Source organism: Schistocerca nitens, chromosome 4 (genome assembly GCF_023898315.1).
Source record: "Schistocerca nitens isolate TAMUIC-IGC-003100 chromosome 4, iqSchNite1.1, whole genome shotgun sequence".
In the NCBI taxonomy this organism is placed as follows: domain Eukaryota; kingdom Metazoa; phylum Arthropoda; class Insecta; order Orthoptera; family Acrididae; genus Schistocerca; species Schistocerca nitens.
This window is the reverse complement of record NC_064617.1, coordinates 58303879-58319061: the sequence shown is the minus strand read 5'-3', so window position 1 is coordinate 58319061 and position 15183 is coordinate 58303879. Positions and strand designations below refer to the sequence as shown.

At 38.5% G+C, this 15183-nt stretch overlaps 1 protein-coding gene across 3 annotated transcripts in view; it reads right to left on the bottom strand.

The window, feature by feature from the left end:
• Positions 1-206: 206 nt before the first annotated feature.
• Positions 207-15183, bottom strand: part of LOC126251337 (PHD finger protein 21A-like) — a 116701-nt gene continuing 101724 nt past the window's right edge. Inside the window, exons 4-9 of one of the 3 annotated variants that reach the window (XM_049951695.1) lie at positions 8239-8516; positions 6588-6712; positions 6277-6389; positions 5689-6085; positions 4365-4553; positions 207-1131 (exon numbers count right to left, since the gene is read on the bottom strand). In XM_049951695.1, the coding sequence (XP_049807652.1) occupies positions 1058-1131; positions 4365-4553; positions 5689-6085; positions 6277-6389; positions 6588-6712; positions 8239-8516 (1176 nt within the window). In that variant the 3' untranslated portion in view covers positions 207-1057. Of the gene's footprint in view, positions 1132-1271; positions 1511-4364; positions 4554-5688; positions 6086-6276; positions 6390-6587; positions 6713-8238; positions 8517-15183 lie in introns of those variants that run through there. The other 2 variants (XM_049951696.1, XM_049951694.1) reach the window with 2 other exon arrangements.

Here is a 15183-nt window from a genome sequence, read left to right as displayed (position 1 = left end):
TCGTGCATATTGCCATGAAAACCATAGTGTCAGTTACAGCAACTATTGTACTGTTTCTGGTAGGCTTACAAATAATTACTTAAGATTAAAATAAATTTCTAATTGCTTATTGGCACATTTCAGTCCAGATAACACATAATATTCTTGAGTTAAACCTGTAGCAAACCAAAGGGGTAAATAAGTTCCAGAGAAACTTTTACATAGAGACATTTTCTAGTGATAAATATGCTTTATTCAGCAGGCTGTAAGCATAACAATAACAGCAGCAATTAAAATACAGATTTTCAGTTTGATGCAGGCAGCATTATATTGGTGCATTCCCCCACTGTAATTTAATGAGGTTAATATCACATTTCTCAATAAATAACCTTTACAGATTCACTGAATTACAGATATATACAAAACATACATTTATTGCTCATATTATTTTCGCAGATTTTGTTAGTCATCACATAATTCAGTTGTATTTAAGTAACCTAAGCAGGTTTATTATAAAAAGGAATCTTTTACAGTCTTGCTTATAAAATAATTTCCATTGCAAAAAAAGAAATATGTGAAAATTTATTTTTGTTATCTTTGAGTATTTCCATTCCCAATAGCTGTCACTTTTTCTTTATTTTACTTTAAACAAATGAGCAAAAAAGTTAATAAATAACATTAAGCTATATAAACCATTCATGTCTTTTAGGGCCAAAGGAAAAAATGCAAAAGTAACTAACAATAACACTACAAATAATACACTAAGAGAAACAAACAGAAGCAAGTTAACACAACAAATGTGTTGAAAATTAAAAGTGGTCCCATTAATTCTTTTAATCTGTTAAAAGAATCGACTGGTGCAATTATTTCTGCTTGCTTCTCACATAGTGAGAAATCTGTTCCACATTTCCTGAGAAAATCCAGTATAAAAACTGGATTACTGTATCACTGTTCACACAAATTACAGCGTCATCACAGAAAATCCTTGCACATTGTAAAAGTTATAACTGTAGATGCACTTCGTTAACTTTTGTCTTTTGCTGCAACTGATCGAGTTGTCTTTATTACACTTATAAAATTATTGATCACTTTTATCTTGTTTCGAATAACTTCTTCTGACTGGAGCATTACTTTTTTTTGCAATGCTTGGGCCTGGAAAAATGCAAGTAATTAATTCATTTAGCATTGTAAAGCAAGTGAGGACAAATACATAAGTGTGATGATAAAAATTTGACAATCTCTCTCCTTTCCTGCTTCAGAAAAAGTAGGTACATGGAGTATGACAGGCAAGGATAAATAGCAAACTTTTGACTTTCCGCCCCTCTCTCACACAAGGCAGCTAGACCCATCAATTCTTGAAATAATTCTCCATCTCATCATTAACACTGTTAAGAATATCTGCCACCACAATCTGCTCATGATCTTACCTCCAATGATATAGTTAATTCTGCAGCTCTTTTTTCCATTAAGTTTTTTTCTGACTTTAGTCTGCTGTTAACGTGCGCTAAACGTTCTTTCAAGGCTCTACGTTCTGAAATAAATTTTATTCCTTGTGTTTTTATCAGATTTTTTTAAAACCATTTTATATACATGCAAACATATATATATACTGTACAGTCTACAAGTGCTCTATGTTAAAAACTTTCAGACCATTAAGCACTCCCAACTTACATAAAGGATAATACCATTTACAAAACATATGCAGAGACATATCCTCAACTAGCTATGCTCTCCACCTGCGAATGTACCCTACAAAAAAGAATATCAATATGGCGTACAAGATTTGGAACCAATGGTCTTAAGTGTAAACTAACATTTTATTCAAGTAAGGAACAAGGTAAGGCTCAGAGGAATTGTTTGAAGTGTAAACTGACAGTCTTACGTATACATTACATTAGCTCAGAAAATTTCTCCTGTGCCATCTTGAATATACTAGTGTCTGTTGTACAATGAGACCAATATCTAGCACCATAGTGACCAGATCCACCTAAGTTTCAAGTGCAATTTCATGCAACAATGAGTTCAATAATACCATATGAAAGGAGAGAGCTGGCAATGGTACAGGACCTCAACCTCAATAACAACAGTTATGGTCCCTCTCATGAAGATGTTTACAAGCATTGACATTGAAGGGGTCAGATGCAGCAATAAGATGTAGAGTGTCCATTGACTCTAGCAACACATCTCTTATAAACCAGTCAAACACAATGACAGGAGATATGAACTCATCAGTAACATAGTACTATTCCTGCTCATCAGACGAGAATCACTGCTGCTGACCAGAGACATGAGTGGATTTTCTATTACTCCAGTCCACACATCCTTACTGTGATGTGTTTGCCTTCACTACAGGAGTCTAATCACTGCTAGAGCTTTTCACGGTGATAGGTGTTTTGATATTTATGATTCACATTCCAGCAAATAAATACATGTTCCCCAGCCATCTGAGACATGAGGGAAGAGTTGGATGAATGACTAAAGAAGGAAGAATAGGAGCGCATTGCCCATCGCAAAAGTGTGGAAGCAATCATGTCACGCACTAGAGGGAAAGGTGCAACACCCAAAAGCACTCCTGTTAAGGTGAGTAATTAATGTTTTTGAGATTACGAGTATTGTGATGCATGCCACTAAGTAAATGTTGGCAAACAGACTGCAGTTACGTAATGCACCTTATTTAATGACCTCAATGAGACAAACCTCAGAGTTCCTTCTTCAATTTTTAAATAACCTGGAATTTCAAATTAATAACACTATTGCAGCTCTGTGTTCAGTTTGATTGCAAGGCTTCTACAGGTGGTATAATTTCACTCTTATTATTTCACATTACACATGCTATTTGAGTGAGGCAAAGGTTTGGGCTCGAGTCCATGTCCAGCCATCCAGATTTAAATCTCTGTGGTTTCTCTAAATTGAATGAAAGTGTATTTCCTTTCTCGTCACTTCCCAGTTCAGCAGTACTTCCCCATTTTTATGTTATAAACTAATCTTCCTTCCTTCCTTCCTTTTTTCATCCATCCATCCACCCACCCACCCATCCTTTTGATTGAAGTGGCCCAGTGATAAAGTAATTGGCTCATATTTTAAAGGAGCTGGGTTCAAATCCTGGTCCACCATTTGTGATTTAAATTTAATATAATGTTCCAAACTCATTCCATATAAAAGCCTGGCTAGTTCTTCCTCATGTCTTTGTTGAATCTGAGCTGTAGCTTTGTCAGCAGGGCTAAGCCCACAAAGAAAGAAAAACATAATGGTTGACGGAGCCCAAAGATTCTTCACATAATACTGGTTTTTGAAACTATTTAAGTAACCCTTCTCAGGGTAATAAATGTCTATCTTCAAGTATCGGCCAATAAAGGTTTTATAGCATTTCTATGGACGTTTCCTGTGAGCCAATCAAACCTGTGATCATTTGTGCGGCCCTTCTTTTGCATGTGTTCAGTATCATCCATTCGTCCTACTTGTTCAAACACTTGAACATTATTTTAGGATATATTCCATGTGACTTTTTTTTTTTTTTTTTCAATTCAGTTGACACCTGTTATGAAACTTCTCTCATTTTGTGCCAATTACTTGGATTCCTAAGCACTACATCCTCCTAATTATACCTCAAATATTTGTCTTTTAGTTCCTGGGAATAATATTCCCTTTTTGAGAACCAGTCATTAACAGTGAATGTTGATACATCATATCACAAATGATCGTATACTGTTTTGCAACCTAGTGCCACCATCCCTAATGTTGCAGGCTTGCTTGTCATGAAACAAAGCCATTTAAAAGCATGATGAACACATGTATTACTCATTAGAGACCTCTTGCAGCTGAGAACTGATTTTCCAGCCATTGATTCAAAATCTCTAAGTGCATTTAATACTTGTGGTTGTTACAGGTCAAACACAGCTGCCTGCAGGACTACGGACAGAATATAACTTTAAATATTGCATTTTAAATGACAGAGAGGTATTTCAAAATCACTAAAGTTCATATAATATAAGGTGTATATCTTTGCAACTAATCATCACAGAAAGCCGAACAATTTGATGTAATATCAAAAAATTATTATGTTTTTCTCACTACTTGTGGTTACTTATCAGTGTTACGACAAGTTATTAATTGCTGATGTACAATTCTGCCATAAAATCTTTCAGATTAAGTTTCAGTGCAGTTAGGAATCAACAATCATTATGCATAGCAATTTTTTAAATTTCTGATAAAAATATTTGTGTTTTTAATAGTCATTTACTCCAGCTAACAACTCTTGTGATAACCAACCAACCTCTTATTTTAAGCAGAAATTGCAGGAATCCACATACAAAATTATCTACAGAGTTCATTGTAACATAGAAACAATTTTGTACCAGCACTGCCACTATTACTACAGTATTCACCTGAGAAACTAGCCTGCAGTGGAACTGTCGTTTGCTGTATAATAAGTCCATTTGGTGGTTCATTCGTTCCTTTCTTGGCTTCCATGTAGCTGCTGCCTTGATCTGTGTTGCACTTTGGACAACATGAAGCTTCTTTCGAACAGGAAGGATGGAAGTATGCACTGCAGTTCTTACACGAAGAGAGCATTCCTGCAATAAGGAGAAAAATTATAAGTATAGGTGTAAAATGTATTTAGCTCGACAATTAACACATTCTAGCTGTGCAGATACATAATTTGTCTTTCAAATCCTCAACTTCAAATACAAAGATGAGATAGTTAACTCACTGCAGGTAAATCCATGATCAGCCGTGAGAGCAGTACACATTACAATGGAGACAGAAATGCATTCTTATGGATGAACAAAAGAACTGTTTCGTAAACCAGTATTATATGTTGAATATCAACAGCAGCGTAGATCATTACTATCACGACTGCAGAAATATTTTGCTGTTGATCTGACAGAAGCTCTGTCTGCTGGATTTTTTTTCCCCCCAGACAGACATCTCACCCGGATAAATTTGTCTCCATTCCCTTACTGTGTTAGGTTTAAAAGGTAGCCCACGCTTTCACAATTTCCTCCATTGCCGTTGCCTTTAATGACTAAAGTAACTGATATTACAGTAGTATTTTACATAAACAGCTTATTAAATTACAGCGTGGTGAATGCCTACAATGAAGGATACTAGTACCAGCACATTTCATTGTAGCCCTTCACTGCTATGGGTATAACTCATGTCTCAAAGTAGTTTTTACACAATAGCTTCTGTGATAAGGTTCCTACAGGTTAGTGCACTACTTGAAATAATCATCAGATTAAATGAGGCTCTCTCTCTCTCTCTCTCTCTCTCTCTCTCTCTCTCTCTCTCTCTCTCTCTCTTTCTTTTTTTTTTGAATAGTCAGCTAATAATACACTTGAATTAAGACATATTAATTACAAGAACAGTCTGCAAAACTGAACTGACAACATCTAGTGAGATGTATTTAATCAGGTGCAGTTTATTGGAAATGTCTAACTAAACACATGAAAATTTGGAAAGAAATATAAAAACTCCAGTTGTACTCTCTGGTAACAAGAATAGCTACACAAAGTTTCATTAAGAGAAATTTGTCTTCAGACTCTGTCTGACATTCATGTCATTAAAAGATGATTTGTTTTCTTATTTTGAAATGCATCTGTTTGAAGAATATTACTCTACATTTTTGGAATTTACATTAATTGGTACATTACCATGCACCCTCCGAAAATGGTCCAGTCTTGGAAGAAACATAGTAAAACATCTTACCAGTAGATCCACAGATGATGCAAACATGGGGTGGACTATTCACTCTTTCTATAGTTAGAGATGCTGGAAGACTTGCGAGACGTAACGAAGTTTTTGGCAAGTTTGTCCCAGAAGTACGTAGCAGCGATCTTGAGATTTCTTTAGGAGTGATCTGATACACTGATGCATTAGTCTTGTCTGAAGCTGTGTGCCGAGTCACGGAAGATTGCGATACTGAAGAAGAAACTGGTGTCATCTTTTCTAGTGCAGAGGTTACAGGCATAACAATTCTATCATTTTCAGCAAACAATACTTGATGTTTATCTTTTTGGTGTTGCTGCTTTTGATGTACTTGAGGCTTCCTTTTTGTTTTTATTTGTGGTGATGTGGATAAGAGATAACCATTCTTCTTCCGTTTCTGTGGTTAAAAGAAAGAGGAACAGTGAATAAAATCAAATATTTCTAATATTGAACAGTAACAAAGAATACTAAAAGTGGCTAATGTAATAATAATATTACACTCTGCTTTTATTACGAAGGAATTGCTATTACTGAAGAACAACAACTTAAAGGGGGACAAAAATCAACAGCAACATTCATGTATCTTACCGAAACATCCCAGTGACTTCCATATACGAACTGGGTATGATTTGCAGTGCTACGACGCTTTCTTTCGACTCTGCGATTCTGTAGGTCTGAGAGAATTTCACGAGTTATGAGTCCTGGAAAAGTAAAAGAAGAATATATAATACAAGAACATATTCATTACGAAGAGATCTATGTATTACAAGGCAAATGAAGACACAGTTACACAAATAACCATTTTTGTGACCATGAATGACAAAAGATGAAGAACATCATGATAAATGAAGTTCATATTTCGAGAAATCTGAAGCAATTGTGACAGGAAAATAACATACCGACAGCCTGTAGAAATGCTATTTTCTCTTGAGAAATTTCTGCAGCCAAAGCCTCTTGTATTTCTCTTTCATCATCTGAGGAACTTGAAGAAGGGGAAGAAGAAGGTGAGGAAGCTGCTGATAATCTGCAATAAGCAAGAAGCCCATGAACGACATGACAAATCAGAACACCAGACTACAAATTTGTAAACATTCTCTCTTGGTGATTACTAATGTACTCTCATAATATCTAGCACTAAATAGTCATTCAAAGTAAATAACACGTGAAACCAATTTATTGTACAAAAATGTTTTGACACTTTTTATTAGAGCTCATAGATGTTACAAAAGTTTGATTATCAGTAAATGAGGATTTGATTCTGGTTTTATCCCATCCCTAAGCAGTAGGGTGCAAAATCTGCCTGGTAAGTTTTTCTGGAAAAGGTTCATTACATCATAAAGGAAGGAACTTAAATTTCTGTCTACTATTGGCATTTGTTTTAAGTCTAGCTTCAAAATTAAATTTAACATTGACAGTTAAATGCAGTTCAAAACCTCTCCATATGAAAAAGGAAACACTTAGCTAGTGATCTTTCCCTCTATTTTCAAAGGAATGGTGGTAGTATCAATCATGGATATATTACATCACCAAGGTTGTATAAGAACTGAGAGGGGATCCACTATGGCCTTGTTGAGGGAACTATTTTAAAATCTGCTTTTAATAATTCAAGAGAGCCATGGAAAGAAAACATGAATCAAGATTGCTGGATTGTGGCCTGACTTAAGATTCTAGAGAAAGATATCTTCTACTACTTCTGGTCAGCTCTAAATGGTCTCAGCAGTTCAATGTAGGTTAAGCTGGTTTGAATTAGGTTTTGTTTTAGGGTGCAAAAAGAACTGAAGTCATAAGCACCCGTGTCATAACCATAGAATACTAATAAATAAAAGGTGTTAAAACAGACGACACGTTAAGCCCAATTGATGGAAGGAGAAAAAGCTAAAAACGAGGACTTCCCTGTGGAGAAGGTCCACAAAATATAGCACAGAGACAGATTTCTTCACTGCGGTTGGTTTGAAGGGTGGCCAGATGCCCTTCCTGTCGCCACCCCATTAACCCCTGGGATTGAATGTGTGTACTGCATCTTTTTGTTTGTTTATTTGTTTGTGGGTAGTGTTACTCATGTAAAAGTGAGCAAAAGCTTTTGAAATATTTGCAAATCCTGTAACTGACAAGACTTTGTTACCAGTCAGGTATTATTCACCTAGTGGGATATGGGAAAACACCTGAAACAGTGACCATCATCATTAATCCAAGGCAGCACATCTTCCATTGTCAGAAACAGTGCTTTAACATACATAGTTAATTTTTTTTTAACATGAAGATTTTTATATGTAATGGTTTCTTCATTATATTTCATTGTAGCTTTTATAATGGTGACATGTTTTTACATTTATGGAAAGGGTACATTACTGGCATATAATCTCATTAAACTGTTGAAAAAAACCTCTAAAAGATAGTCTCACAAACTGGGTACATCTAAAGAAATTAGTTACACAGCAAAATAATAATTGAAGATATTAAGAATCATTTGCTAATGGATTTCTATAATTTCATTATTTAAGAGAGAGATGTGAATACATGTTAACTAGAACATTAATTACACAAACACACCTTACTTCATCTGAAGAACCATTTCCCGAACCGTCTACTGCACTAATGTAAATAATTCCATTTTGTGTGTTATTTGCATCTTTGGAGACTGTGGTAATACTGCTTTTTGTGTTTACTGTGCTAACAATCCCACCAGCACTGGAACTACTGCTGTTATTAGTTTGTATGATTTCAATATCATTATCCTTCTCAGCACATTTAACAGTGCTTTTGTTGTTCAATGTGCTGTTTGTTGAATTTGCTTCTAACTCTTTCCTTAGTCGCTGAATTAGTTGTTTCTGTAAGAAGAAAAAGAAAGATTAACAGTATAATGTTTAAGTATTTTGTAACACATACTCAGACACATGCGCCCTTGAAGTGTGGTTAAAGGAGGAGTGAAGGAGTGGGCAGTCTCAGGAAAGGATTGAAAACGTGGGAGGGATAGGAAATATTCATGCAACACCACTAACATACATCTTTAGTGCTGCAAATTAACATTCCAGTGAAACTACAGAAGTGTTTAACAAATGTTGAACTACGAGCTGCAAGAACTGTTTGCAAGTTAGGGTGCACACACACACATTGAAATAATGCTGCTGATCTCAAATCTGAATGAAAGCTTGAGCTTTGTTTGCTTGGCTTGGGTGGTCTGACAGTAAAAAACTAGCAGTTACGTAGCAGATGCAAGTTGCAAAATACATGAGAGAACAACACAAATTCACACAGTAAAGTTTTTAAAAGTGTCACATAGATCATAGTTATAACATAGTCTTTAACTGCCTGAATGAATCTGATTAACTATAAAATGCATATCTCACTCTGAAGACAATACTACAGAGTAATACTTTTGCAGTATACTTTTTTAACTTTATTGCAGCCAATGTCGCACTCACTGTACTACACAGAGAGGCTGACACTTTTCTCAATGTACAAGTAGAAATAGTGGAAATGTTACATTGTGGTGTATGAGCGGGGAAGATATCAGTCTAGGTGTATGTGTTTTCATGTACTTATTTCGACTAGTATATAATAAATCATTTTATGCCTCAGTTCAGTCTTTGTTTTTAGTTATGTAGCTTGTGGTTCATGTTTCTGTATGCCTGTGTATTTACGATGTAAATGATTGCTTGGAAAACAACAAATCTGATAATCTTTCTATAGATGGGTTCCAAAACGTGAGATAGATTAAAGGCGAACATACACTGACTCATTACATCAAAACTTACGCAATAACAAGGGGTAATGTCTCACATAGAGCAGAGCCTGGCGGACACTGATAATATTTAATTTTCATCATTCAGTAAGTACAAGTCTGATTCTTCGCTATAGGTATGTACGTGCTAATCTGGAATAAGCGCAGGGTGGTGAGTATGTTGGTGCCCGTTCACAAGTTTGCAGTATCGGCCGCCTGCAGTACATGACGGCGCTGCGCTTCGTGTCAAAACGACCGCTACGAGTATCACGTGTTCTGTTGCGGGCGCTCCAAGCGACAAACAGCAGAAACATTAAGACAACGCGCACGCGTCAGCCGCCGCTACCCGGAGCGCCGCCCATCAACGGATACTTCTCCGACGAAATACTGCTGCGACGTTTTAGAGTAGCTCACAAATGATAATTATTTTCACACGTAGTACCATTCGGAAAAATTTTCAATTCTTCATCATTCAGTTCTAGCAGCCTCACCAACTTGTATAATCGCACTTATTTAATTGCTGCATAAATTTCTAACTCCATTATCACAACGAGTTGACGTGGGTTATTCAGGCTGGTGCTTTCTTACAGCCTGTGAAGATATTAATTAATACACTTTGGTACCTTGCGTAAAACATTTTACGATGCGCTACATGACAGTCAAATACTTTAAGGACAGGCAGTCGACACACTATGAAGACTGGATTTCACTACTCCAGCTGTTCTTTTCTTCCATTTACTTTTACAGCTGTCTCCAAATCGAAGATAATTCCTTTACTGTCAGAAGTGGCATTACAGATTTTTGTATTGACCTTATATGAGTACTTTAGACACCCTTACGATTTTACGTAAGCACAGTGGTACTATCTCTTTGTATTTTTGGTGATTGTGGTCCGAGGCATTTTAAGATTTAAAAATCGAGCAGTTTTTATAGCCCCCGCGGATATCCCCAGCGTTAGGAGAAGATAATGACAAGGCTTACGTTACATCACTGCGTAATGCCCATAAAAAAGAAATCAGCTTTTTCGTTTCTGATGTCAAGACTTCGGGATTCCAGTACCAGTCAGATGAAACCGAGCTGAATCACTGGAACGATCAAACTGCATCTGAATACGAAACAAATGGATTCATATAAAAATAACTAATTACAATAGTTTTTCGTTGCTTTCTAAACTCGTGTCTATACCGTTAATGATATGGATACTGCTGTAGTATTTGACAAATGTGTCTCACTTTGAAATGGGGATGCCTTGAGTATGCACCAAGTCCTATGTCGCACCTTTTCTCCGCAACCGTGCCATCTACGCCCTCGGAAAATTTTAAAAGCGCCTGGAATGACGCTATTAGTAACTGCAATGTAACAGGTGGTAACGTAACAGACTTTCGTATACAGAAGAGTCAATCGGAATACGTAATCGCTGGTCACAAATATCTGAATGGTACATGTAACTACCAGCAGTCTGCTACGAAAATAAATATCGGAGAGAGTGTGTTAACACCATCTAACAGCTAAATAAGCTTTAATTGAACGAAAACATTTTCTGTTTCGCGCTGATATGTGGGCAAAGCTTCCTTTTGTAGAGCACAAACGGGGCTTGTGAGACGTTATTGATTCTGCAACCCGGCAAGAGAATGGGTCCGCTTGGCTAATATGTAAAATGTTTGCATACCTCTGCTGTTGGATGCAGGGCAGAACCATGTCATGTAGCAGCTTGGACTTCAGTTACTTCGCCTTCATTCAGTTTCTTTACTGTCTTGTTCACATACAGCGTAAATTAATAAACTTTTCTTTCTAATTTCCTTCGGTGTATGTTTGAACTTCTCATCCCAATAAGGATTAACATATTTTAGGCTGGGGTGGTACAAACTAATTCGAATAAAGTACTCCATAAAACAGGTAACCAATTTTTATTAATTACGTAGATACAGCTGTTAGAATGTAACCCAAACACACACTCATAGGAAGTTTAAAGCAAAGACCAAGTTTACTGTTTAGTTTCATAAATTAAACCTCCGACTTCAACGCACTTTCGATTTCTCTTGACAACACGATGTGAAGCTCTTCTGAGATCGTCTTGGCGTTCTTTCATGGGGACAGCAATATTGCATTATCATAACGGTCAACTCGTCTCTTGTGTTTGCTTTCCATTTGCAGACTTCGCCTTTCAACCATCCTCACACTGATAAACTCTAAAGGGATGAGGCCCAGGGAACTTTGTGGCCAAATAACCTGTAACCGCGAACCATCTTCTGGGGAATGTCAGGTTTAGACGAAGTGTCAAATGATGACTGGAAAGTCCAAAGGTTCTATCGTGCTGGAAGAAGATACCCATGCTCGTCGTCAAATGAACCTCTTCCAATAGTGCTGGAAGCTAGTTTTCCAGAAAGTCTTGACGGGGCCCCGTAAGACGATGCGGTAACAAAAGAGCCCATTCACACTGATTGTATAAATGAGTGGCGCGATATGATAGACAAACAAGTGTTCTTGGAAATGTCTCTCCATAGAAGCATGTTGGTTTCCGTTGGGCCACCGATTTTGGTTACGCTTGTTATTGGTACCGTTGCGAGTGAAAGTGGCTTCACTAGTAGACAGTGTTAGGCCCTAACGTGGTTACTCTGCGATCTGCAAGAAGCCAACGACGAAATTCCATTCAGATATCTTCTGGACGATGTTGAATCCGCCGTAAGTGATATCACAGAGACCGTGCATGCCTAATGTATGCCACATTCTTGTACGTGGGACACCGAGAGCCGTAGGAAATTCTGCGTGTGCTCGTTGAAGGACTACGTTCGAGCCGGTGAGGTGGCCGAGCGGTTCTAGGCGCTACAGTCTGGAACCGCGCGACCGCTACGGTCGCAGGTTCGAATCCTGCCTCGGGCATGGATGTGTGTGATGTCCTTAGGTTAGTTAGGTTTAAGCAGTTCTAAGTTCTAGGGGACTGACGACCTCAGAAGTTAAGTCCCATAGTGCTCAGAGCCATTTGAACTACGTTCGACCAATCGACTAACTGAATAATTTCTTCTGCTTCATCCACAGTTTCTTCATTCGCACGTTCAGACGAAGTATGACTGCTGAACACTGCACCGGGCTCACGCTATTTAGTGAAAACACAAGTAAACACACTTGGATCTGCTACTCTGCTGCCAGGAAATACTCTAGAAGTAGTGACAGCAGCGTCTCCATTACAAAACCCGCACACGAACACACTGACCAGGCAGAACATTATGACCACCTACCACATGGCAGGTATGCCCAGCTTCGGCACGGATAACAGCTATAACGCGTCGTGGTATTGTAACACCATAGCTCTAATGCTCTACTGATTTATTTAGCTTTTGTTTCATTTAATGTTACATTGCTGAGCTTCTGTAAATGTGTTTGTTTGAATCGATAACACAAAACTGTATACTCCTTTCTTTGTAAGAACTTTGATGTCATGGTTTGGATTCTATGCAATGTAGTGTATCTGCCTTTTAAATTCTTTGTCCCATTTGGAGGGAACAAAACTTACTATATATAATTGTAATTTCTGTGTGAATAATTTTTTGTAGAAATGTCAATATGTGCAAATGTTCTGTTTTATTTAATGTATTTGGTTGGTGTTATGTAAACTGCTGATACTCACTTAGGATTCTTAGTTATTCTGTATGTAAAAGTTGTTGTGGTTCCCCTCGGGAACGGAACTGTGTAGCGCGCGCAAAGTGTGGCTGGCCTATGTAGAAAAGGTGGAACTGATAGTCAGTCGGGGACGAGCTACCAAACTGTGCACTGCCATGTAAAAGATGTATATTGTGCTGGTTCCGAGAGAGGCTTTTTTGCTACTTTCCAATGCCTCGGATGGATGGATAAATAGCTGGAACGATTCTGGATTTGGTATTCATCATCGCCACCAAGAAGGGCCAGAGTCCAGCAATTCTGTCTGCGAATCCACCTACCAACATGCAGTTGCCACCACGTTGCGCAATCACTGTATAAGCCCTGAAAGTAATAGTGTGTTTCGGTATCTGTTATAATTTTGCAAATAGTTTGTGCTGCTCCAGTTGTTAGCTTCAATCTTAACGTAAACATACGTATGTGTCAAAGTTCATTGCACTTGCGTGTGGCCAAGTATAGGTTGTGTTTATCCATTAAAGTTACTAATAACTATTTTCTTGAACGAGAAATGTTAATCATTCTCTTGCCTAGTTAGGCTGGCGACCGTTTTCTTTATCAGTTAAACAGTGCAGGTAGGCAAAAATTTGTTTGTTACTGTTCAAATATTTACGTAATCCTGACTTTCATTTCCGATAAGCCACCTCCGTTAGGTACGACACGGTCAACATAACAAAATTCCTCTCAGAGGGTAACACTGCTCTGATTCCATAATTGCTTTAACAAAATAGTTTTATTTCACAACCTGTTTCCAGTTTTAAGGTTATGGTACAGCAGTAGCAGACGGTAGTGTTATAGTATGAAGCAATGAATTCGTGGATGGTTCCTGGAATTTTTTTTTTTTTGGGGGGGGGGGGGGAGATGAGCTCTGACATCGCGTTCAATCACATCCGAGATGCGTTCGATCGTGTTCAGATCTGGCGAGTGTGTGTGTGTGTGTGTGTGTGTGTGTGTGGGTGTGGGTGGGGGAGGGGGCAAGCGCATCAACTGGAACTCGCCCCTGTGCTCCTCGAACCACTCCCTCACACTCCTGGTCTTGTGACATGGAGCATTCTCTTGTTGAAAAATACTGCTGCCATCGGAAAATATGACTGTCACGAAGGGGTGTGCGTGGTCTGCAACCAGTGTGCGATGCTCCTTGGCGGCCATGGTGCCTTGCACAGGCTCCAGTGGACCCATGGACGCCTACAAGAATGTTCCCCACATCATGATGGAGCCGCCGCCAGCTTGTCTCCGTCGCAGTACGGGCGTCAGAAGCTATTCCCCTCAAAGACGACGGATTCGCGCCCTCCGATCGGCATGATGAAGGTATCTAGAGTCATCAGACTATGCAACGCTCTGCCGCTGCGTCAACGTCCAGTGCCGATGGTCAAGTGCCCGGTTCAGTCGTAGCTGCTAATGTCGTGGTATTAACATTGGCACGCGCATAGATCGTCGGCTGCGGAGGCTCATCGTTACGAGTGTTCGGTGCATTGTGAGTTCAGACACAATACTGTGCCCGCTTTCAAGTCTGATGTTAGTTCGCCGACTGTCCTGCTCTACCGGTCTGCCCAGCCTACGACGTCAGACATCTGTAATGAGGGGTGGTGGCCGTCCAAACCCCACGACATCTGGATGTGGATTCACTTCGGTTTCGCCAAGTGTTGAAGACACCACAGCATTCGTCGAACATTCGACAAGTCGTGCAGTTTCCCAAGTTAAGTTCAAAATAGGCGTTCCACTACCTTTTATTTCACGATCATCATATCGCCCTTACGGCTGCCCAAGTTGCGCTTATAGAGTCAGCAATAACAGCAAATCCACGACATGACAGCAATTTCCTCATAGATAACGCGTCTTCCCTCATAGATAACGCGTGTCTTCCCTCAATGGTGCCGTCGCTTCGCGGAAAACATCGAAATCCAGCTAGGGAAGGAAAAAACTGACCGGTTAAAACCGAACCCGTATTTTAGTTCTAAATAACCACTATTTTACGGTATTTATTTGGTCTCTATATCATCAGTTGTCTTATTTTTACTTATAACCGAGTGAAAGAATGGACAAATTAGGCATAGCATCAGCGCTACAATTTTTCGTTTTTAAATGAACTTTTTTTAAAAAAGTCATACTTATTTGTGAAATTT